At 48.3% G+C, this 25682-nt stretch overlaps 1 protein-coding gene across 1 annotated transcript in view; it reads right to left on the reverse strand.

Moving 5' to 3' along the window:
- LOC125944620 (cytochrome P450 2J3-like) overlaps positions 1-25682 on the reverse strand; it is a 97146-nt gene that overhangs the window by 28927 nt on the left and 42537 nt on the right. Inside the window, exons 4-5 of the mRNA XM_049665125.1 lie at positions 23767-24071; positions 14517-14623 (exon numbers count right to left, since the gene is read on the reverse strand). Coding sequence (XP_049521082.1) covers positions 14517-14623; positions 23767-24071 — 412 coding nt within the window. The remainder of the gene's footprint in view (positions 1-14516; positions 14624-23766; positions 24072-25682) is intronic.

Raw genomic sequence — 25682 nt, forward strand, 5'->3', positions numbered from 1 at the left:
GTGATAGAGTGTGGGAATAGTAATGTTCTTTCGCAAATGATAATTTTTGCTTTAGTATTATCGAAAGATCTCGAATCTCATTATGATCTATGTGTTTAATTTTCCTTCTACGTTTTAATTTCCGTTTTAGCTGGATGATTTCTCGGTTCACCCAAGGATTTCGCTTTTTCACATTTTTGGTCTTCATTGGAACATAGTTATGCATACAGTAATTGACAATACCTTTAAACTCATCCCACAACGTATTGACCTCAGCTGCTCCATCAAACGTCTCCAGTGCCATCTCCAGGTAATCGAGGATGCTGACATCATCTGCTGCAGCAAAATTTCTTACGTGTATTGTATCTCTGTAAGGCTTGACTGGCAAAACTTTTTTTATGCACAATAGGACAAGCTTGTGGTCTGATAGTCCGTCATTAACAGAAACTGTGTAATCAGTAATCCTGCTGTCTATAAATACAAGGTCAAGCACTGACTGAGTAGTTGGTCCAATTCTAGTTGCTTCATTAACAACCTGCGTAAGGTCTCTGCTAAATACCATGTCAAATAAAGCATCACAGTGTTTGTTGTCTGCTGAGCCAATCTGTCGTACATCCCAACGAATACCTGGCAGGTTAAAATCACCTGCTATGATTAGACGCGTATTTTCAGGTACATTGTCAGTCAAAAAGTCGTGAATTGATCTTAGAAAGGCAATAGGAGCATTAGGAGGTCTATAAACAGCACCAATTACGCAAGGAGAGCCGCACAGCGTTGATCTACACCAAATACTTTCGTTATCGGGGCATTCGCGTATCATCACAAGCTCAATATCTTTTTTATGAACAATCGCTACGCCACCACCACGAGTTTCACGATCCTTACGAATAATTTGATAAGAAGGGGGTATTACTTCGCTGTCGGATATGTCCGAGTGCAACCAGGTTTCGGTCACAATGACAATATCAGGGTTATACAGAAAAAGAAGGTGCTCTAATTCAGTTGTTTTGTTCACTAGGCTGCGAGCATTAATATTTATAAGCGTGAAATCCCGGGTTTGATTTCTACGCTGTCATTGAGACTCAAGTGAAGTTGTCTTTTTCTTGCTTGTTTTTATTCTACAGGACTGCGCTTCGTTCCACGCATACCACTCGTTGTCGATAACAATCTTGTCATACACGAGTCGAACCTTTAGGCCCCGTTCCCTTTCTGCTTTCGCGCTTTCCCATAGATTTTTCCGCTTCCGTAGCGTGTTTATAGAAAAATCATCCGAGACAGAAATACCGGTCCCTTTTAACTTTCTGCAGTTTTTGAACACCGCAGTCTTTTCTTTGTAATCGAAAACTCTCATGATAACTGGGCGTACTTTTCCTTCCTGCTTTCTGCCCAGCCTATGTATTCTTTCTGCTGTGGTTATTTTAACGTTGAGTCGCTCTCGGAAAAGATCAGTTAACACTTTCTTTTCAATCTGTTCAGCAGTCTCATTTTCACTTTCCGGGATCCCAAATAATATAAGATTATTTCTACGGCTGCGATCTTCCAGGTCAGCCATTTTTTCTTGTTGCGCTTCCATGGCGATTGCCATATCCTTCAAGGTTGTTTCAAGGTGGATAAATCTTTCGTCATACTTCGTTACTATTTTCAATGTGCTCTCTACTTCAAGCATTCTTTGGTTCAGCTTGCCTAGTTGAGTAGAAAAGGAGGATTGGTCAGCCTTAATTTCCTTTATATCTTCTCTCATTTTTTCTTGCCCGTCCAAAAGTTTCTGCAGCATATCCTCTACCTTAGGTCCGGGGTTTTGCTCTATATCGCCACTAAGCAACAGTAACATCGACAAGCATGCCATGGCAATATCAACACAGGCTTTGGGGCACGGCACAACAACAATAAACCTATTGTCACTTTTGAAGCACTTTCCAAACCTACTAACCTGCAAAAACAGGATACGCAGTTCAGTTGGCTTCATCCTAATAGATTCGCCGTGCCCACGAAAGACCTCGGTGCCGACTGTCCTTAAGTAGCCAGCGCACTCCGTTTTCACAGCGGGGGCAGAGGCCGTCGTCATTCCATACGCATGCGCCGGTCCATAGCTGATAGCATCCGAGGATAGCTGCGTGGCATGTTGTAAGCGACGATGTTCAGTAGTTCCGATGGCCAGGCCCGTGCGTGGAGCGTCCGTGAAGTCAATGGAATAGCACAGCAAAATCTGCAAAAACAGGATACGCAGTTCAGTTGGCTTCATCCTAATAGATTCGCCGTGCCCACGAAAGACCTCGGTGCCGACTGTCCTTAAGTAGCCAGCGCACTCCGTTTTCACAGCGGGGGCAGAGGCCGTCGTCATTCCATACGCATGCGCCGGTCCATAGCTGATAGCATCCGAGGATAGCTGCGTGGCATGTTGTAAGCGACGATGTTCAGTAGTTCCGATGGCCAGGCCCGTGCGTGGAGCGTCCGTGAAGTCAATGGAATAGCACAGCAAAATCTGCAAAAACAGGATACGCAGTTCAGTTGGCTTCATCCTAATAGATTCGCCGTGCCCAAACTCAACTTCAAACTCAACTCAGCATGTTAGATAGCAGAGTGCTGTCAGAGGAAAAGATTCTGGGACCATGGCTTACGCATTCCTGCATGCGAAAGGCCACAAAAGCTCTTCTTCAGTTCTTGAGGGAGACTGGACTATATGAGCGCTTGTGACAGTGGACCTTCCTCTGCGACTGACTGTGTGAATAACTGACCCTTTATGTGTTTTTTTTTCGTATTCTCGCTCCTTCTCTATTCTCCCCCTTTCCCTCTCCCCAAGCGTAGGGTAGCCAACCGGGCACGTCCTTGGTTAACCTCCCTACCTTTCCCTTCTCGTTTCTCTCTCTCTCTGCTCCAAGCGATGAAGGCGAGTAGGAAAATCTGGTACAACTACTACATCATACAAATAACACAAGAACGTGTGCCATTTGAGGCCTATCCATCATACGCTCAAAAGTCGCGGGTGCGTTGCAAAGGCCGAATTGTATCACACGAAATTCGTATAAGCCATCTGGGGGGATGAAGGCAGTTTTAGGCTTATCGTCTGCAGCCATAGGCACTTGCCAATAACCAGAGCGTAGATCGAGAGAGGAAAAGAACTCTGCACCTTGTAAGCAATGTAAGGCGTGATCGATCTGCTGCAATGGATAAACATCCTTTCAGGTTATTTTGTTTAGGCGATGATAATCCACGCAAAAGCGGATCGAGCCATCCTTCTTCTTAACTAAAACAACTGGCGATGCCCATGGACTGTCGGACGGTTCAATGACACCACGCTTTAGCATTTCACATACTTGCTCATCAATGACGCGTCGTTCTGTCGACGATACGCGGTATGGTCGCTGCCGTAGCGGTGAGTGAGCACAGGTGTCAATCCGGTGACATACAGTCGTCGTTCGACCCAGAGAAGTGCTATGGCTGTCAAAAGCAGGGAGAAATTTGTCGAGGAGACGGAGAAGGTCATGGCGTTGCTTTGGGTTTAAGGCGTTGTCGATGACGTGGCTGAAAACGTCTTCAGGCGATGTGGCAGGTACGGGACTACCGGAGAGGGTGTTGACCTCGGACGATCCGATAGGAAGTTCCAACGTGGTAATGGTGTCGTAAGGCTCCACAGTGGCGAGAGATTCACCGCGAAGCAACGTAATCGGGAGTGGGAAGTGGTTGTAGACAGGAAGGTGAGTCGCACCTGCTTGAAGGCCAAGCAGCGCGGTTGGGAGTGGTGCGATGTGGTGATGAACGAAAGCAGTGGAAGGTGTGAAGAGTACGGTAGAGTCGGAGGCAACGGAACAGGATACAGGTGCCAGAACGGATGCTTGCGGAGGTATCTGGATGTCGTCAGTGAGGGACAACTTGGTGCAGGAAAGCGAAACGTCGTCAGATATGGCATTGCCAAGCGAAGAGAAGGCGACTTCTGCACGGGAGCAGTCAATGACAGCTTGGTGACGGGAGAGAAAATCCCAACCTAAAATAATATCGTGGGAACAGTGGGGAAGAACGACGAACTCGACGAAGTAGAGCACTCCTTGAATTTCAAGTCTGGCGGTGCACGCAGCCACTGGCTGGACGTGCTGTGCTGTGGCCGTGCGGAGTAATGGACCGAAGAAAGGCGTCGTGACTTTTCGTATTGAGCGGCATAGTTTTTCGGCAACCACAGATATGGCGGCACCTGTATCAATGAGGGCAAGCACAGAGACACCTTCAACAGCGACATCAATAACGTTGGGCGGCGAAAGAAGAGGGCTTGAGCGTTGCGACGATGATGCAGTTCTTGCCTCGGGAACTGCGCCGCTTAGTTTTCCGTGTCAGCGGTAGAGGGACGTCGACGCATCGGGGAGAGCGAGCGACGACGAGGAGAAGGAGAACGGCGGTCAGAAACTGGGCGATGGCTTGGGCGGGGAAGGGGTAAATCGTGGTCTGGAGCGTAAGGCAACGGATGGTCGTAAGCTGCTGTGCGTGGGTCGTCACGTGGATGAAGTGGACGGCGGCGGTACAGGCGTGCAACGTGTCCGGGAATACCACACGAATAGCAGATCGACCGATTGTCCGCTGTGCGCCAGGGATTAATTACTCGATGGACCGGAGGTCGTAGCGGCGTGCAGGTAAAAACAGGGCTAGGCATCGGAGGCGGAGCCCGGAACGCCGGTGGGCGTGGTCGTGCGACGGCGTCGGCTTAAGTCAATGTGGTGGTGAGTGAAGGCGCCCGCTCCAGAGGAAGGACCTCGGACACTTGTTCTTCTATAACGTGTCGTAGGGTCGGACTAAGGGACGAACTTGACTCCGGCGGGTTGGAGATAAGGGAGAGCTGGCGAGCAACTTCTTCCCGGACGAAAGCCTTGATCTGCTAGAGGAGGGTGGAATCTGGAAAAGGAGAGGTCAAGCCGCACAACGATTCCTGATGGGGAACAGGACGGCGGGTGAGGAGGCGTTGACGGCGGAGCTCGTCATAGCTTTGGCACAGTTCAATGACTTGGGCAACCGTAGAGGGGCTCTTTGAAATCAGCATCTGAAACGCGTCCTCGTCGATGCCCTTCAGTATATGTTTGATTTTATTGCCCTCAGGCATGGATGCATCGACGCGTTTGCAGAGATCGATGACATCTTCAATGTAGCTGGTAAAGGTCTCACCAGGCTGCTGAGAGCGCGACTGCAGGCGCTGTTCGGCATGAAGCTTTTGAACAGCAGGGCGGCCGAAGACCTCGCTGAACTTTGTGTTGAACACAGTCCAGCTTGGGACTTCGCTTTCGTGGTTTGGAAACCACAAGTGGGCAATTCCGGTGAGGTAAAAAGGGACGGTGGTCAATTTCGTGATGTCATCCCATTTGCTGTTAAGACTGACGCGTTCGTATGATGACAGCCAGTCATCAACGTCGTGGTCGTCACTGCCGCTAAAGATGGGAGAGTCCCGCTGACGGAGTGTGCCGGGGCATACGGAGGACTGGGGAGCAGGTGGTGGTAAGCTCGTGGCGCTTGCGGAGGTCATAATGGCAGGGAGGATCCGGCTGCGCAATGCCAGGATGACAGGAGACCCAGCAAACCTCCACCAATTATGGCAAAAAAGTATGGCACGACTGTGGACGTCACGAAGGACGCCGACAGGAAGACACAACAGTGTAGGTTTAGCCAGTCGCACCAGGAACAGCGTCGAGCCTGAGCCCCACTTCAGTAGCGCTGGCAATCCGGCTGCGGAGCTCTACACGGCGCACTTCTTCCTTACAATTGCTATTTACCGCCAAATTTGATGAGTATATCCATTTTGATTCCCAATCTCGCTAGAAGTCGCGGCGCATTCCTGCTTTCTTTTTGTGACGCTCTGATAAACCCATGTTGTCACGCGATCTATTAAATAGCTTTAATTTATTTATTTTTTTACCAAAGCGCACACAAAACCTGAATACATCTTTAATATACTTGTTGCCCTTTCCGTTTATTTTAACACATCAAACTTTTTTTCTTCTATTGCATGTCGTGTGACACGTATAAATTAAGCAACAAGTTATGAGGCACGGTGGCGTGCTCGTAGTAATATTATCTCACGCCAAGAATGTGAACTGCATTAAGCTTGTTCGTTGCCTTCCGTCTGTGTGTAATACAAAAGGGTTGTTTTTCGAAGCGTGCTGTACTAACGACCGCGCTTACTAGCCTGTTTAACTAAAACGTAGACGTTCCGCGTACTGCGCTCACACACGCTATATGTTTCTGGCTGCTGAGGCCGAAGTTTATTGAAAAACTTTAATTAGTTTCACGTCACTAAATGTTGCGGGAAACGTGATCTGTCGGCTGGTCTGTCGCTATTTTGATTCCCACATCTTATAATTTGTCGGAAAGCTTAGCCCGCTAATTTATCTGGCGGCGGCAAGTACCCTTAGAAAAGATGTCACCACCCTAAAACAGAGCTTGCATGTAGGCTCCCTAGGAAAAATTAAGCCCCTTGATAATTTGAAAATAGCGACACTCTCCTCCCAGCCGCACTTTCCTCCTCGATTCTACTCGCGCGCCGGCTGCGCGCGCTGCGCATGGCACGCTTGTCCGCCTTGGTTCCCGCGGACGGGCCGCATCATTCGATGGAGGCGCAGGATTTGGGGCCAGTTGTGCGCCCCAACGGTGTACAAAATTTTGAAAAATGGTGATAACAGCATTGAGAATGCTGAAGGCAATGCTTACAAGGAGGTTGATTTCTACTTGAATGAGGCACACCGATGTAAAATGAGCTTTGGGGCGAGTTCTATACTACAGACATTTTTTTCTACCGCATGATATGATGTTTTACTTTGTGCATCTGACCTAGTATTGCTTGTGGCAAATCCCTCTGTGTTTGGCATTTTTTCTTGCCTGTGCACGCATGTGCACCGCAGGTATTATATTGAGCGTGCCTTCTTATAATAAATTAGTCGCGAGTGCATCGTCCGTCCATGTGTTTGTCTCAATGTGAAAGTAGCTTTTGCGCTGTGGTCTCTAGATTGAATAGGACGGTCTACAGTGAAATGTAGCTAGAACATTTAGCGAAGATTTAATTACTCAGGCAGGATGAATAAAACGTCCTTTATACAATTACAAGTGGCTAATACGTTGGAGTGCTAAACATTATTGCTTACATAATATTCCCTGCATTACTACATCATAACCATAATCATTATTTATCGCTCAAGCTTCGTAATGAAAGCGCATTGATGCGATGACTTGGCTCGTGTTACATCGATGGAAAAAGTTTACCCTGTGGGGATTGAGAGAGACGCCGGCGCCATTGCGCGGGCTTCACCTGTTCTGCCGTCCCTCGCCTTTCCCCGTCCGCTCCCAACCGGTTCTAGCGGTGGCGCTCCACTCGCGGTGGTTTGCGGTGAGGGCGGGGCGCTGACGTCACGACGCGGCCGCGTTTCGGCTGCTAGCAGCGGAGCGTGGCTCTCTTATCTCCGGGACTGGCGCAAGGTACGTACATGCTTTTCTCTCGTCCGCTGACATTTTTGTGACTAGGACTGGAGCTCGCGCACGGTGCCTTTGCCCGTGCGGGGAGCGCGTACTTTGTGCTGATCCTTTCCCGACGCTAAGACGACGAGCGGTGGCTAGTGCTCGCGCTAGGTCGTACCACGCCGAGCCGCACTTGCCGAAAGCCAAAGCCGAAGGAGATGGCCCGAGCTCTCGCGAGTTGACCCATTGGTTATCGTCAGAGCAAGTAGCACAGCCGCCAGGACTTTTCTTAGCGGCGTGTCCCAGCTTGAGCCTGTGCTCTCGCCGCGACGTGCTATTGACCCTTTTCGCGGCGATCCCGTGGGCGCTGCCATGTTTGATCACGTGGTGACGCGTCCATTGCTTGACTCAACTGCCTCCGTTGCCTCCTTGTTTACTATGGAAACGTTTGACGCCGGCGCGGCTTAGAAAACCTCTGTTTTCGGAGATATCGTAGACGGTGACAAGGTGGACGACACGAAGCTTTGATCACAGCTTCAGAGAACATGCGAAAGCGCTTTCGGAGCTGATTAAGCTATGTCCAAACGGCGCAAGCAGCGTATATAAGCGTATATAGTGTTTGTTCTAAAAGCGGGGCTAAATATGTATCCCAAGCTATCCAAGCTTTCCGATTATGAATTCAGTCAGGATTAGTGCGTTTTGCTCATTGTTCTTTATTCGGCAAATATTTTGAAGCAGTGGCTTGTCAGTTTCTGACTCAGTGAAGTTCCTCGGCGCGGCCACTATCTGATTATTTTCCGCCTAATCGCTCGCGGGTGTGTTCAGTTCCGATAGATTTGTTCTTGCTGCGCACAAGGCTTGAATCGTAGCTGTTTTGTACATTGTAATACCTTGTAGCCAAATATATATTACAGCTAGTAACTCGCTTACTCTTGTGGACCGTCACGAAACATTCAGCTTCGACCATTGGTGCGCCATAGGTGTATTCCGTCCTTTATTGTGCGTATACAGTGCGCATATATTCAAGTGTGCGCCCACTCACTCATTCTTGATACGTCGGCGATAGAGTGGGCGTAAGTTTCCCTGCCATTTGGGACAGATGTGTATAGATAACGTGCGCGAAACTTACTATGACAGGAAGCGGCGCTACTACCATTGTCACTGTTTAACGAGTGGTATTCACTCTTGACGACGTTCTGGGGATGAAGCCCTTTCTTTGAAGGTTAGCGATACAACGCTGGCGGAGGAGCAAATTTCTGTATCCTCGAGGAAAGCCGTACATCACGAAGTGCCGGTAACACGTTCGGACAATTGCAGCAGCGGTCCGCGAACTTGGCCACACAGATTCATTCTATTCCTTAACATGCCAGTCACTATTTTTGCAGCCAACTACTGCACACGTCTTCAATTTACATGATTCAATCTAGCATGATTGGAGCACAGTGTGTTAGGGAAAACTCAGTTGCATTTCCGACAGCTGATCACGCAGAAGCAAGGTAGAAGCGGTAATGGTTTCGTATTCGTGCGCGGTCGCTGAGGAGAGGTATGGCGGGCCGCCGTGAGTGCCATCTCGTTTCTCTAAAACAAACTGCTCCGCGAAAAGGGTCAATAGGCGCATGTTTCTGTATTTTCGCCCTCGTGCGGGACCCCTTTGGTTCCCCGCCGCGCGGGCGTTTGTGCAGTGCTGGTGCCGACGGATTCAATAAATGGCTTCCGTCAACTTAGGGCTTTACTGTGTTTTTGCGTGCGTCGCTTGGTCGCCCCTTGCGGCCTCTGAGCTCGCGCGCGAGCGGTGCTGGAGGCGATGGCTGACGCGGCCCTGTGGCTCGCTAAGCTCGAACCCGCGGTGGTTGGTCTCCTGTGCGACACCAAGAACCCACAACCCACAGAACAAAACCGAAGATGATTTTAACGCATTCGCTATTAAAGCGAAAATTACCGGCCTTCGCCTAGAAGTCGATATCAACAGCTAGGGTGCGCGATCATGTGAACACCCCCTGCACATTGCCTGTATCCTATAACTGTCGACAACGTGCGAGGTGATGGAGTCCCAGCAGAATATTCAGCATACTGAGGAGAACCCCATTTTTATGCGACGTACAAATTGCCGCAGGCTCTCCTGGACCAAGCTCAGTGAGTTGCTCGCGCCAGTTGAGTCCTGGACTAAGGGTCCAACCACGCTGGCGTAATTTTCTTTTATTGCGATGTCAATTATATGGACACTCCAAGCGCATTGCTGCCGTCGGCGTCGTCGCCGTGACGTTCCGTATAAAGTCCTACGGCGATAAAATCGTCGCCGCGCGCCGTACGCTGTGTGTGCGAGTGAAAGCGTGCGGGGGTGAGCCGCCAATCGCGGCTCAATAGCGCACGCGAGGGAGGAAGGCACGCCGGAAGCACGCGGAGGCACGGGGGCGAGGAGAGGGAGGGGGTGCGCTCTGCTCAGTCGGCTGCTGCTCATAGCGCGGACGAGATCACCTACCTTAAATCTTCATGCTCATGAAGAACCAGCTTCATGCTTCTTGCTGCAGTTATATGGGCAGAATCACGGCATAGTGCTAGCAGACCGCGCACGATACAGCGTGCAACGTTTTTCATACGCAGAGTCAGCCGAGTAAGGTGAAAAAGGGCACGAACGAAAAAGCAAAATACAAGCAAAACGCAAGATCCGCTCTTTGCCAAGGGCAAACTGGCGCACGACCGGCTGCCGTGGAGGGGACGCACCAGGGGCGAGGAGGTCGCGCGGCGACGGCAGAATTCAAAAAGTGGCGGTTCTTTAAAATTTCAAAGGAGGTCAGGAAAAACGCGCGCGTCGCGCGTTTTGAGAGCGGTCTCTCCAGTGACGTGCCGGCGGGAAACTGGTGTCATGCAGACCCGCTGGACCGTTGATTCGCATTCGCGTCTGGTTTCAGCCGGACGCTCGATTCGCACTTGCGCCTGCTCGCGTCAGCTCTCGTTTGCGCCTGTTTTGATTGGCTTGGTTTGTGATTTTTTTTTTACAATAATGAGTCTAAACCGAGACGGCCTGATAGAAAGGTTGTTGGAGATAGTGCTCCAATACACGATTACGTACGACAAGACCGATCCTAAGTACAAGGACACGGAGGCCACGCCCAGTACTTCTTGTCTTTTAAAGGCGGCGACGTCCCACCAGAAGGGGGCACACCAGCATGATGATGCTCACAGTAGAAAAGACGTCGTCATCAATCATCATATGGCATGACTGACAGGCTCGCCGTAAAAATGAGCTGTTGTTCCACCTACGTTTTATTGCGATAGCAATTATATCGACACTTCAACCGGATTTCTGCCGTCGGCGTCGCCGTCGCCGTCGCCGTGAGGTTCCGTATAGATAAAATCTTCGCCGCGCGCCGTATGCCCCAGCGGAAGCGTGCGGGGACGCGTGCTATCACGGAGAGCGAACGCACTCAATCTCCCACGCGCAAGCAAGGAAGCCGAAAGCCAGCGCCGGAGGGAGCACGGGGGGGGGGGGGGGGGGGCACTTCTCTGCCAACAACCGCGCTCGTCGCTCGTCCGCACAGTCTCTTATCTCTCCCACGCGCAAGCAAGGAAGCGGGAAGCCAGCGCCGGAGGGAGCGGGGGGGGGGGGGGGGGGCACTTCTACGCTGCCAACAACCGCGCTCGTCGTTCGTTCGACCGCACCGTCTCTTATCTCCACACGGCTCTGACCTTTATGCGCCGTCCATTCGCCGCTCAGTTTCCGTTGAAGCGATAGACCGCCCGTAGTGTACATACGCTCGCTGCCAGCGTTTTGACAGTCATTGACTGCAGTCATTCAGTGTGATCTATTCATGTTTGTTTGTGCGCGCTCACACCACGCTTGTTCATTCAGTTAGTAATAGTCGGGCCACATTTTCCAACGCACGCTACACATGCAATGCTGCCCAGATCGGCAGTGCAGCACTACAGGTGTGTCCCTTCGCACGCGCTGCCCACGGTAAGCGCTTCTCATCAACACCACCGTTTCACACGCGCCTTCTCGTGGTCATCGAGTCTCTCTTCATGTCGGTCTACTTACGCCGCAGCACACCTGCTTACTTAATCAGCTCATGTTTACTACAATTCATATTGCTACCAAGGCCGCTCACCTTACTTCGTATGACATTGCTGTGTTGCTATCGCATTCATTGCTTCGCCCTTAGGGCGAAACTGTGACATTTTTTTTACTAAAACGCTCTTTTATGCATTGAAGCACTAAGATAACTGGAATGACCATATATTTTGTCCCACACTTTGGGAAATAATACCTCGAAACTGGTGTAATACTGGAAATTCATTTCAATTGAATACGTCTTGCAAGCAATACGTGCCATAATGTATTTAATTAAGAAGGTAATGAGTTACTTTACGTTAATTTATTGAATACGTGTTGCCATTTATTGAGCTAGTAATGTCCGTCTTTTCGAATAAGACAGCTCAATGACAAGAATTATACTATCTGCCACAGGTGATTTCTAAAAAATTCGTAGAACTTAAATATGGTCACCCTGTATGTGGGTAAATTATGAGAGCGTGAGATAATTAGGCACATTGTGGGAAATGAAGTGTTCTTCGGTGTTCTGTGGTACAGGTCGTCGTTCCCGAATGTCAAGATGAAGCCTTGTAGAAAGGACATGTTTTCGGCGAAATACATTGAATAAGCTTGAACGCTGTGTGTGCCTTGGATGTGCGGTAAATGACCAAATGTGTGCTAATTTGGGCTCTTGTCGATGATTGTGGGACGACTGAAACGTTTAACTTGACGAACTGTTGAGTGTATGGAAATGAAACTTGGTTAAATAAAACGCTAACTTGGCAGGCTCCTCGCACACTGCTTCGCATAACATCGATTCCCACAGGTCGTGGGATCTGCCAGTTTTTAAATGCGAAGCATTTCTTGGCGAACATTTGCTACTTTGACAGTATCTATCTAACTAGTCGCCTACGTCTTTGTCCTCTCATGGTCGCTTCGTTAACTTGGTATGTAACAAAATCGGCATACTATGTCAAGGGCATATGACGAACGTAAAGCATATGTCGTGACATGAATATAATGACATGCGTGTCATGTAGGTCATGAAATAGCCGCCTACGTCATGGTGCTCTCATGGTCGTTTCGATAACTTGGTAGGTACCAAAATTGGTATAGTATCACAGGAGTGCATGACGAACATAAGTGATAGGTCATGACATAAATGTCATGACATGCTTGTCATGTAGGTCATGACAATTACTCAGCGAAAAATATTAACACTCAAAAACCACTGAAATCGGTTCTGACGTGGACATTATTCTTATGTACACATATAGGGGTTCCAGAAATTGAAATATTACTGCTCGGGGGGGGGGGGGGGGGGGGTCGGCACAGAGTCGACACGTGAGCAGTGGTCGACACAAATGTCATTCCATGCAAATATAAGAAGGAAAAACAAATGAGTACTCAACATTAAGCAACTGCACATGATATATCATATTTAGCCATATATACCACAAATCGCATCATATTTAGCCATATAAATACCACAAAGAGTCCTAACATACTTTTCTAGCGTAGGCTAAGTGCACTTACAAGAAGGTAGTTAAATATATTAGAAGGATTACGTAAGTAAACAACACCATCTGGAAGTGTTTAACGGCACGAGGCAAATCTAGTTCATTAAATGTGTTCCGGACAATGACGGCAAAGCTGATGTAACCTCACGTTACGATTTTTATGCAACCTGTTGCGATTGTGGGTGTAAAGTGAGTCAATACTCAACACATGTCCGCTTAGTATTTGTCCAGTTTCGCGATATGGGTACGTAAATTTGAGGCGGAATACGTTCGCGTTTTACTCGCACTAAGGCATGCAGGATACGTGACAGTCATGGATACGGAAAGATGAAAACTGGTGGTATTCTCACGATGCTTATCATGCGGTCATAAACACATGGTATTCATAATTATGCAATGCCGGCCAGTCATTTTCAAATAGAACTACTGTATTATGCTAAATATCAAAACGACGACACTGCACAAAAGAAAGGTCACATACAATGAAGAAGTCACATATAAAACACGCTCACATTTACATAAATGCACTTTGAGGCAAATATGCCTAAAGGCAAGCTTTCGAAGTAGAAAAAAAAAAGAAGTAACTTGAAGCGCATTAAAAGCAGGGCAAACTCGGATAAAAGAATGTGAAATCAGGCTACATAGCTTACGATCATGGCTGTATACACGCAATCTAGCCAATCCATATATATCTGGAGGGCGCATTCTAATCTTTTGGCCACTTTTTAAAGCCTGCAGTTCAATGCCATTAGATCATGTACTAGACGGCGTCTTTCAGTACTATGTGGACAACATTCTAGTAGAAGATGTACATTAGCGTCAGCGTGGCCACAACGGCATTGATAACTATCACACCTCGGCTGCAAGTTTTACTTAGAGAGTGTTTTGTGAACGCCGTATACAAGTTGGCAAACAGTGAAACATCGTTTCTGAAAATCTGCTTGCATCCTATGTGAGCGGAATATTTAATTCAAGGCAATGTTCACTGTAAAATATTTCTGCTGATAGACGTAATTTGCTTTGTGATAGAGCAAGTCCTCATTTTACTCTGTTCACATGTGCTTTCCATGCTGCTTCATTACTTGCTACATTCTCAGGGATAATGTATCCACGGGACGTGCTATGGGATTTTGGTCGCTTGTTTTTGTGATTTCTTTCAAGCTTTCGTAAAATAAAACCGAGTTACTACTGGCGACATTATCAAGAGCTGATAATGCTGTCTGAGAATCAATCACACAGTTAAATAAATGTTCTTTCTTTTGTTGAATTTGTGTACTGGAGCCGCGATAAGAAATAAATAAAACTGTTGCTGTAGTAATTGCCGAATGAGATAGCATGAATGTGCTTCGGGTTTCATTTCCTGCAATAACAAATGATGATATAGAAGAATTAGCCTGATCTGTGTCTACTGCTTTTTTCGCATATTTGCTTGCGGCAGTTTAAAAAAGACAACAAGAAAGCGAACAAGAGACCATTAATAATACCAGTGAGGCATATATTATAAGCTCGCGATTTAATCTATGAATGAATGAGGAAAATACGTGACAAGTAGCCAATAAACACACTTGTGACGTCGCCGTGTTCGTGATTTTCAATTTCTCGTAGGAATGAATCGACCAAGCTTCTCTGGCGTTGGCTTTCTGGCATCATGCGGTGACGTTCTATCTCCTGCCTGCGAAGAAGAAAAAAAGAAACTAGCGGGACAGTTACGACTGTGTAAGGCGAATGTGTAAGCGTGGTGCGACAGCGTACTTGGTACGCACAGCACCGTCGACAGCGTGGTCGCTCGGTTTGCGATGTCGGAAGAGCCAACAACAGCCCTTGCTGAAAAGCTATACTTCCACCCAATGTTGCAAACGCGCTTATTCAGATCATGTTTTACAATGAGGCTGTTAATTAGGGGGAGTTGGCGTGCTCGGAACCAAATGTCAATCAAAGAACAGCCAACCCTGCACCGGAATTTGCTAGCATTTGCTTCGAAACGTAACTACCAAGATTTATATATGTATACAAAAAATGTCACAGTTTCGCCCTAAGGGCGAAGCAATGAATGCGATGGCAACACAGCAATGTCATACGAAGTAAGGTGAGCGGCCTTGGTAGCAATATGAATTGTAGTAAACATGAGCTGATTAAGTGAGCAGGTGTGCTGCGGCGTAAGTAGACCGACATGAAGAGAGACTAGATGACCACGAGAAGGCGCGTGTGAAACGGTGGTGTTGATGAGAAGCGCTTACCGTGGGCAGCGCGTGCGAAGGGACACACCTGTAGTGCTGCACTGCCGATCTGGGCAGCATTGCATGTGTAGCGTGCGTTGGAAAATGTGGCCCGACTATTACTAACTGAATGAACAAGCGTGGTGTGAGCGCGCACAAACAAACATGAATAGATCACACTGAATGACTGCAGTCAATGACTGTCAAAACGCTGGCAGCGAGCGTATGTACGTGCGGTCTATCGCTTCAACGGAAACTGAGCGGCGAATGGACGGCGCATAAAGGTCAGAGCCGTGTGGAGATAAGAGACGGTGCGGTCGAACGAACGACGAGCGCGGTTGTTGGCAGCGTAGAAGTGCGCCCCCCCCCCCCCCCCCCCCCGCTCCCTCCGGCGCTGGCTTCCCGCTTCCTTGCTTGCGCGTGGGAGAGATAAGAGACTGTGCGGACGAGCGACGAGCGCGGTTGTTGGCAGAGAAGTGCCCCCCCCCCCCCCCCCCCCCCCTGCTCCCTCCGGCGCTGGCTTTCCGCTTCCTTGCTTGCGCGTGGGAGATTGAGTGCGTTCGCTCTCCGTGATAGCGCGCGTCCCCGCACGCTTCCGCTGGGGCATACGGCGCGCGGCGAAGATTTTATCTATACGGAACCTCACGGCGACGGCGACGCCGACGGCAGAAATCCGGTTGAAGTGTCCATATAATTGCTATCGCAATAAAACAATACAGCCGAACTCATCTCACGATGACTGTCCATGGTAATGCTTTTAGCATTCGAGCAATGTAACAAGGCGGTGTTTACTTAACATCTGTAGTGGCATTGTGACACTATTTGGCTATGGCACTCGCCTGGCAAGGTGGCTCATGAGCATGACGCCGATGCAAGGAAAGGCGGCATGACGACAATGAGACAAATGATGACGATTGTATAACGACCACAACTGGACAATCGGATCAAGGCCTGAGTGCATGGCGGCATGAACAGCGCGAAGATTGAATGACGAAGGCGGTATGGCGACGACAGCACGGCGGCGTGACGACGGACACTGCGATTAGGACGCGTGTATGACGACAATGGCGAGACCATCACGTAGCCTGTATGACGACGACGGCATCACAGCCCCGAGCATAGTGTTCCCAGAGTGGCAATGGAAACACAAGCCTCACACCGTATCTTCCTATTTGTGCAGTTTCTGGCCATGTTCGCGGGTTGCGGTAGGAATCCTGCAGCCTCCATCGGGTGTCTTCAGCAGCATTTCTTCGGCGAACACATTTTCCGGGCGCGTCAACGGGGTGCAATCGCACCCACCTATCGGTGAACATCCTGGCTTTGCCACTTGGAGCGCGCCTGACCCCTTTCCCGGACACTGCCAGCACCGCAACCTAGGCAGAGTGACGTAAACACAGATATCGCCAAACATAAAAGCCGACATCTCCCGTGTCGTCACCAGTGGGCATGGAAACACAAGCAGGATGACATCCCCACACAGTATCTTTCCTATTTGTGCAGGTCGGTCATTTTTCTATGCTGCCTACTAAATGTTTCAGGTCTGAGGTCCGCTTTATAATTGTGCTTCCATGCCCAGAAGCAGTGTGTGGTCCTTTTTGCAACTTACTCTTGTTGTTGAGTGGCGACATATAGCAAAACCCTGGTCCCGGTGATAATGTTATGGCCGAACTGCTTAAAACTCTAAAACACACAAACGCGCGTTGTATCCGCATTGAAACAAACCAATCCAGTATGTCACAGGCGATAGAAGAGCTTGAAATTTCACAGCAGTCCATCACACTCAGCATCACTGATATTGATGAAGGCCTGCAAACTCTAGAATGTCAGACTGTTGGCTTTGAGACGCTGCAGCAAGAAATGAGTGACATGTGTCAAAATATAAAACGTGTGCAGCGAGAAACCGCAACGCTTCGTGTGCGACTTGACGACGCTGAAGACAGATCACGACGAGAAAATCTTATATTCTTCGGTATACCCGATAGCCCGTCTGAGAATTCGCGTCAGTGCGAAGAAACAATTATCTCCATCGCCTCAGACAAACTGGATATACGTTTACCACGATAGCATAGAGCGTGCACATAGAATCGGGAAACTTGCCAGCGGCAGAAATAGGCCTCTAGTAGTGAAGTTCGCCACATTCAAGACAAAAGAGATGGTGGTTTCCAAACAGTCTGCTTTCGCGGGAACTGGTATCAGCGTAAGCGAAGACTTTTGCGAAGCCACGCGTCACGCCCGGAAGAAACTTTTGGAATTCGGTAGAGGCTTGAACACTAACTTCAAATTAAGCTACAAAAGGCTATTTTCGGAAGTGATACATGTTCAATACCAACGAAAAATCTGTTATTGAAGTGAATAGTGGCAGACAAACGAGCAATGCTGTCGCCATGTCCCCAGGAGCAACGCGTTCTGGACTATTATGCGGGAAATAAATAGGCACTCGCGAGGGGTGGAGGCCCGTCAGTAACAGCATCCGCAATCTTTACTAACATTTGGAGCGTTTTTCCTAAAAGAGATAGTTCGAACAGTTTAATAAACGATACTGGAGCTGATATTGTTGCACAAACGGAAAACTGGCTCTCCGACAAAATAGAGACAACAAGAAATTTACTGTTTATCGGCTAGACCGCGCCGATAGGATTGGTGGTGGTGTTGCTATTAACTCTAGTTTTGGAATCGTTCTTTTTCGAGTGTGACTACTAATTTGGAATTACTCTGGTGCTGCCTATCTAATGGTCTCAAAAAAATAATCATAGGGGTCTGTTATCGTCCACCTAATCCCGATTGTGATTTTGCAGAAAAAATTCATGACAACCTAAGTGAAATATCTGTTCGATTGCCTGGCTCACTTATGTTTCTTTTAGGATACTTTAATTTCCCAACTATTGACTGGTCGCGTTCCTGCCCCTTTTCTAATCCGGCATCTGCAGAGGCTACAGGATTTTTTAACGTTTGCGCAGATTTTAACCTTGCACAGCTCGTTATCAAACCAACACGTGTCACACCTACTACAAGTTCCTTGCTTGACTTGGTTCTAGCCACTCATGCTGATAATGTTTCACCAGTGACCCACGTGCCTGGCCTAAGCGACACTTTACAATTTCCATTCCGTCTACAAAAGTAAAGAAACACACCAAATATATTAGGGATCACAAAAAGGCTAACGCTATAAACTCTGAGCTATCAGACTTTCTTGACTACTTCCTTGTAACACATGTAGACTTATCAGTTCAAAAAATTTGGTTGTCTTTTAAAACTACAGCAATGCATCTCATCAACAAATACATTCCACTTAGAATAATTCATCAATCTTCTAACGCCGCTTGGTACAACAACCATCTCAAAAGATTATCCAACAAAAAATGCAGACTTTTTCGTTCCACCAAAAGGTCATTGAACGCTGATAGATGGTTAGCATCCGCTGCCAAAGCCTATACAAGCGCTTTAAACACGTTCAAATTTAACGTCTTTAACTCAACCCTACCGTCTCTGATAAAAACTAACCCAAAACGCTTATGGAATATTATGAAATGTACCAAACACAGCATTATAAGTCTCGTAAACGATTCAGGGGATCAAGTTCGCGCTTCTGTACAAAGCAACACGTTTGCCCAAGCATTCTACACAGGAAATATAAGTGACTATCCCTCTTTTACATCCGTTAACTTTCTGGCGATGAATACCATTACCTTTGACCCAGCAGGTATACGAGCCAGAATTTTCAAGATAAAGCGGTCATCATCATGTGGTGTTGACGGTATTAATTCCAAGTTTCTCTAAAACACTGCAGAATACAGATCCGTCATACTTACCTTTATTTTTACTAGATCATTTAACGACAGTGCCCAACCCATTGACTGGAAAACCGGTAAGGTGACCCCGCTTTTTAACTCGTGAGACCCACATCACCCTTTGAATTACAGACCCATCTCATTAACTTCGGTACCCTGCAAAATTTTTGAGCACATAATTTTCACTCACCTTGTAAACTATCTTGAATCAAACAATTTTTTAGGCCTTATTAACACGGGTTCAGGAAATCTTTTCCTTGTGAAACACAACTAATAACATTCACGAATGACTTACGTGCTTTCTTGAACTCGGGTTTTGCGACGGACTGTATTTTTTTAGACTTTTCTAAAGCCTTTGATAAAGTTAATCGCCAGTTACTTATTTATAAGCTAAGCCGGCCCTTCTAAACATTGACCCTATAATATTCAAATGGATTTGCAGCTTTCTTTCTAGCCGTACCTAATATGTAACCATCAATGACAATGACCCACCAGAGGGACCAGTAGAATCGGGTGTACCTCAAGGCTCTGTGTTGGCGCCTTTACTCTTCCTCATTTATATTAACAACCTGCCTAATCAAATCACTAGTTCTGTTTGTTTATTTGCCGGCGATTGCGTAATTTACCAAAAAATAACTAATGCTTCTCATATGGTTACATTACAATCAGACCTTCATAACGTTAAAACCTGGTGCTCCCGCTGGCACATGAATCTTAACACCTCAAAATGTAAATTCATGAAAATCTCACGTAGCCAAGTACCTTTTTGTAACCACCATCTTAACAACATCCCACTTGAATCAGTATCGTGTTATAAATACCTGTGAGTGCACATTACAAATAATCTCTCGTGGAAACGACATATCCAACACATTACATCAACCGCATCTGAAACGAAATTTTCCACTCGCACCTTCTTCCCTAAAAAACAGTTATAGGTCACCTAAATTTGGCCTAATCTAGAGTATGCATATAGAACCCTCATCAATTAACATTAATTAACAGCTTAGAAGCTGTGCTGAATCGGTCCGTAACCAACGCATAGCAAGCGTAACTAGCATGAAACTTGCCTTCAACATATCTCTGCTTTCGAAACGCAGAAAAATCGCTCGCATTTGTATGTTCCATAAAATATACCATTTGACGCAAGTCACGCTTTATCGAACCAGCCTCTTTTACTTTTCTGCACACTTGGACCATCGTCATAAGGTTAACATCCCACGCCACAAAACGTCTACCTATGGTAATTCATTTTTTTTTCAAAATCATGCCAGGAATGGAATCACCTACCGGATCCACTAGTCTATATAACTAACACCGATGACTACCGTAAAGCTCTTATTATAAAGTTATCTAGTATGCCTTGATGTGAATGTAAAGCGATGCAGGTCCGTTTTCTCCTGATCAGTATTGTTTATGTTATTTCTATTATTGCGATAGCAATTATATGGACACTTGAACCGGATTTCTGCCGTCGCCGTCGCCGTGAGGTTCCGTATAGATTCCAAGGGCGATAAAATCGTCGCCGCGCGCCGTATGCGCGAGCGAAAGCGCGCGGGGGACGCGCGCTATCACGGAGGGCGAACGCACGGCGGAAAGCAAACGCGACCGTCGCGCGAAAGGCCGTGGGGGTATGGGAGGGAGGGAGGCGGGGCGGCGCTGTGCTCCGGCGCCAAAGGTGTATCTTGCCACTCAATCTCCCACGCGACAGCAAGAAACGGGAAGAGGGGGGGAGGGTGGGGGGGGGGGCAGCTTCTCTTCTGCCAACAACTTCTCTGCCCGGCGGTCGCCCGCACCGTCTCTTATCTCCACATGGCTCTGACCTTTGTATGCGCTGTGCATTCGCCGCTCAGTTTCCGTTGAAGCGATAGACCGCGCGAACCTGCGCTTGCTGCCAGAGTTTTGACAGTCGTTGGCTGCGGTCATTCAGTGTGATCTATTCATGTTTGCTTGTGCGCGCTGACACCACGATTGTTAATTCAGTTAGTAAGCCAATGTGTCCAAGTTTATGCAGCCGATAAAACTACTATCCCTACTCCGAATAGCGCTCTACTAATTAGCTATCGCAATCGATGCTTCGCCTTTCGGGCGAAACTGCGACATTTTTTTTATTATCTACCTAATCGACAAACAGTATGTTTTGTATTGTGCTTTACTTTCTTTCATTCTGTGCTTATCGTCTCACTCTAACTTGCCCTATATACCATGCATTTATATTTTATCTGTATTACCCAAGTTTTCTGTTTTTCTTCGTATAATTGTTTTTGTTACCGCAATATGCTCTTACTTGCGTTATTTTTACATTGTACCATGCATTGTCATCTGATTCGTCTTTTCCTTTCTCCTTTTTTATAGTTATCTGTATTTATTAGCCCCTCCCCTCTATAATGCTTCAATGTAAGCCCTGAGGGTACTAATAAATAAATATTAGACACCTTGGGTCGGCGTAGAAGGAGTGACGACAAGTCCCGAACGACAACGATCCCGAACCTAACGGCCCGAGCTTGAAGACAGCTTGGGCCCCTGGGTCGGCGTAAGACGCTAGAAAAGAATCGCATTAAAAATAACGGCATCTCCTGGAGAATGCGATTAGCTAGGAAGCAAAGTTTATAGCGACGCTGCACCGTGTTGCCACGAGGCGGCTCCTCTCTCTGGGGTGCTTGTTTGAATAGAAGTTTGTCTCAATATGATGCGGATCCGCCTAAGCACTGGAGAAATCCTAAATTATTACTTTTTTTTGCCTATGAAGAAGTGGCACATGGTTACCCAGGTTGACTTCAAAGAGGCTCACTAAATGGCTGCTTTAAAGAGGTTTTAAAAAGCGGCTGTCAGGAGGTCCCGTCCGTGAGCCAAGAGGAAGGCTCATTCACGCGGCAGTCAGGCACACGAGTGGCTCAGCGCCGGAGACGCCGTCTGGCGACGCTGCCTCCGAGACGAGAAGCGTGGTGCGCTCCCAGTGGCACAGTGTGTCGGGTTGCTGTCATTGTAGGTTTGATTCCGCTCGGCTTCGGAGAAATTTAGGCATCCTTTTTGTCATTGCAGAGCCGCACATGCGCCACGTAAGCATGGCGCGGCTATGCCCAAGCATTTCTGCGCCTCCAAAGAAGCCCCCTTAATTGTGGGAAGAAGCGTGCCAGGCTTTATGTCACTTGCGCCGTTAACACAGCCTACAAAATGACGCTTTCTTGCGGAATGATCACTATCGGACACACAGGCCGTTGAAGACATATCGCTTTTACCGGCGCATTGTCGATCCTGTGCCTGTGAGCCCCGTTGCTCTCTAGCATCAGAATTCTGGGTAATAGTAGAGACGCGCTTGCACGCGAGCAAATGGACACGTTTCTTATCAGAAAGAACGAGAATGCGTTGCGCCAGTGACACTTCTGTATTGTTGCCTAGGAATGAAGAAACGTTTTTAAAAAGAATGCTATGATTTGATTTTTGTTTCCTTAGTATGCTTTGCAAGGTGACAACAATATTCGTGGCATTTCATGCGTGCGCGGTCTGCCCACACCTTTCTTGCTTCTATATATTATTGCGATATCAATTATATGGACACTTCAACCGGATTTCTGCCGTCGCCGTCGTCGTCGTCGTCGCCGTCGCCGTCGCCGTGAGGTTCCGTATAGATAAAATCTTCGCCGCGCGCCATATGCCCCAGCGGAAGCGTGCGGGGACGCGCGCTATCACGGAGAGCGAACGCACTCAATCTCCCACGCGCAAGCAAGGAAGCGGAAAGCCAGCGCCGGAGAGAGCAGGGGGGGGGGGGGGGCACTTCTCTGCCAACAACCGTGCGCGTCGCTCGTCCGCACAGTCTCTTATCTCTCCCACGCGCAAGCAAGGAAGCGGGAAGCCAGCGCCGGAGGGAGCGGGGGGGGGGGGGGGGGGGGGAGGGCACTTCTACGCTGCCAACAACCGCGCTCGTCGTTCGTTCGACCGCACCGTCTCTTATCTCCACACGGCTCTGACCTTTATGCGCCGTGCATTCGCCGCTAAGTTTCCGTTGAAGCGATAGACCGCACGTAGTACCTTCGCCCGCTGCGCGGCGTATGCGCTCGCTGCCAGCGTTTTGACAGTCGTTGGCTGCAGTCATTCAGTGTGATCTATTCATGTTTGTTTGTGCGCGCTCACACCGCGCTTGTTCATTCAGTTAGTAATAGTCGGGCTACATTTTCCAACGCACGCTACACATGCAATGCTGCCCAGATCGGCAGTGCAGCACTACAGGTGTGTCCCTTCGCACGCGCTGCCCACGCTAAGCGCTTCTCATCAACACCACCGTTTCACACGCGCCTTCTCGTGGTCATCGAGTCTCTCTTCATGTCGGTCTACTTACGCCGCAGCACACCTGCTTACTTAATCAGCTCATGTTTACTACAATTCATATTGCTACCAAGGCCGCTCACCTTACTTCGTATGACATTGCTGTGTTGCTATCGTATTCATTGCTTCGCCCTTAGGGCGAAACTGTGACATTTTTTACCCGGCGTGCTTTTAATAAACTTTAGTTGTCAGTTGGCGCGCGTCTTGTGTCTGTTTTGCTGTTCCGTCCAAGGTGTGCGCTTTTGCTAAGCCTGCAAAAAATTTCTCACTCTTCGCAGCCCCATCTTAACGTATACGTAGAACTTGAGTCCATGCATCTACGTTATTTATATTTTGGCCTCTTCTTCGAACCACGCCGCAGATTCTCCGTGAGAGTTTTCGTAGTACGTTCCCCACCTATGCGGAGGTCCAAGAAGTGCAAAAGCAAACAGCTTCTGATATATCTGATAGTTGGGAATGACCACGTGGTGCTGTTATATCGCTATTACCTCATGTAGCTGGTGACGTCCTCGGTAAGCCGCGTGACGGCGGAACAGCGCATCGTGGGAAAGAGACGCTGCGATGCTCGTCTCAGCCAGCCAGGCAGCCACTCGATGGAGAAGTCGATGCCGGACTCGAAAAAGCCTGCCACGAGAGCGTCCAACTGGCGCCGCCTTGGGTCATCCAGGTCGTGGCGGTCACCGAATAGGTAGAAGGCCAAGTTGTTCAGCACGCTGGCCTGCAGGTACTCGCGCGTCAGTACCGGCTTGCCTCCAGCTTCAGCAATCTTGGCCACCAGGTGTTGTGCTTCTTCCTGCGCCGTGATATAGCGAGATATATACGAAAGCTCAGATAGGCATGTCGAGGCCTGTAAACACGACGCAAGGACTCACTATGAGCATAAAAGAGAATACATTTGTCACCACTGAGCACGCACTACAAGTTCAATAGAAAAATCCTGACACAGAGAAAACTATATACAGTGCAAGTTAATTCAAGTTATTCTCAAAGTCTTGATACACGATGTGTTGGCAAATTGGAAAGTATTTACATCGAGGCCACCGACGTGGCCACGTCGTCGCTGCTTCGGACGACACGTCGTTGGGCCCGCCGATGCTTCGTGGACTAGACGTCTCTGTTTCCTTCGTTCGGTCCACGGTTGACCTGGTCAGGCGGTCAGGGCGGTGCGGTGACGGTCACTGCTGGTACTATTATGGTCGCGCTGCTGCTGTGATGGTCTTGCCGCTGGGTTTCCTGTGCGTTTGTGCGTATGGGCGCGTGCTGTGGTTGCTTTTCTTTGCGACAGAAATGTAGGCGCTGGGCTGTGATAGCGTAAACATTACAATTGTCCATAGCCTGAAGAGAGTGCTTGGCGTCGCATTGCATAGAGTTACTGTCTGCTGACAGACGTATGCAGAAGGTAAACACGCGCCAGCAAAATAGCTCCAAAGCTCAGCGTCGAGGCCCGAAAGAAGCGTCGCGCGGAGCGTCTTCGCTACGCAACGAAACGTGCTGCAGACCACGAATGTACGTATACGACATGCGATTAAAAAATTTAATTGAATTACGTACAACCCCATAATTCAAATAAAGTTTAGCGCTTCTGTCATGATGCGATGTGCCATGTCAGGCAATGATAATGCTCAACCCTCTCATAGATTATGAATAATGACGCAAAACGCCTCAAGCAAACACGCCTCCCTGTGTGTTCCGTCGACTACGCAGACAAATAGCAGTGGTGCACGCAGTGGTGCACGCAAGGTCCACAGTGCGTGCGACCCACATATTTCTTATTACTTCTTTTAAAGCGAAGCTTTATATGACTAGGCAAAACGAAAAAGCGTCTGTCCGTCGCCTGTCCGCAGAAAACCGTCATAATCAGCATTGACTCGAGCCTCGTCGTCTTCGTCCGCAGCTGGCTCGTTGGCGCCCCTCGGGTTGCGCTTGTGCTCGTGCCTCTTTTCCCGCGTTCGTCGTCGTTGTCTTTTGCCACAGCTGGCTCCATTGGCGCTCATCATTCCAGCATAGAATTTAACTTCTGTCGTCGTAATGAGGAGGCCGGGTTGCGGGGGTATGAGCCATTGCTTACGGGGGTATGAGCCATTCATTGTCTTACGTGACGGATAGATTTAATTTTGCAGCAATTTAATTTCAAAGAATCCCAAGCGGCATTGGCGGGCAAATGCTGCTAACCACGCTGTGGTGGCTAACCATCATCATCATCATCATCATCATCATCATCATCATCAGCCTATATTTTTATGTCCACTGCAGGACGATGGCCTCTCCCTGCGATCTCCAATTACCCCTGTCTTGCGCTAGCGTATTCCAACTTGCGCCTGCAAATTTCCTAACTTCATCATCCCATCTAGTTTTCTGCCGACCTCGACTGCGCTTCCCTTCTCTTGGTATCCATTCTGTAACC

This window comes from Dermacentor silvarum, chromosome 4 (assembly GCF_013339745.2).
Source record: "Dermacentor silvarum isolate Dsil-2018 chromosome 4, BIME_Dsil_1.4, whole genome shotgun sequence".
NCBI classification, from domain to species: Eukaryota; Metazoa; Arthropoda; class Arachnida; order Ixodida; family Ixodidae; genus Dermacentor; species Dermacentor silvarum.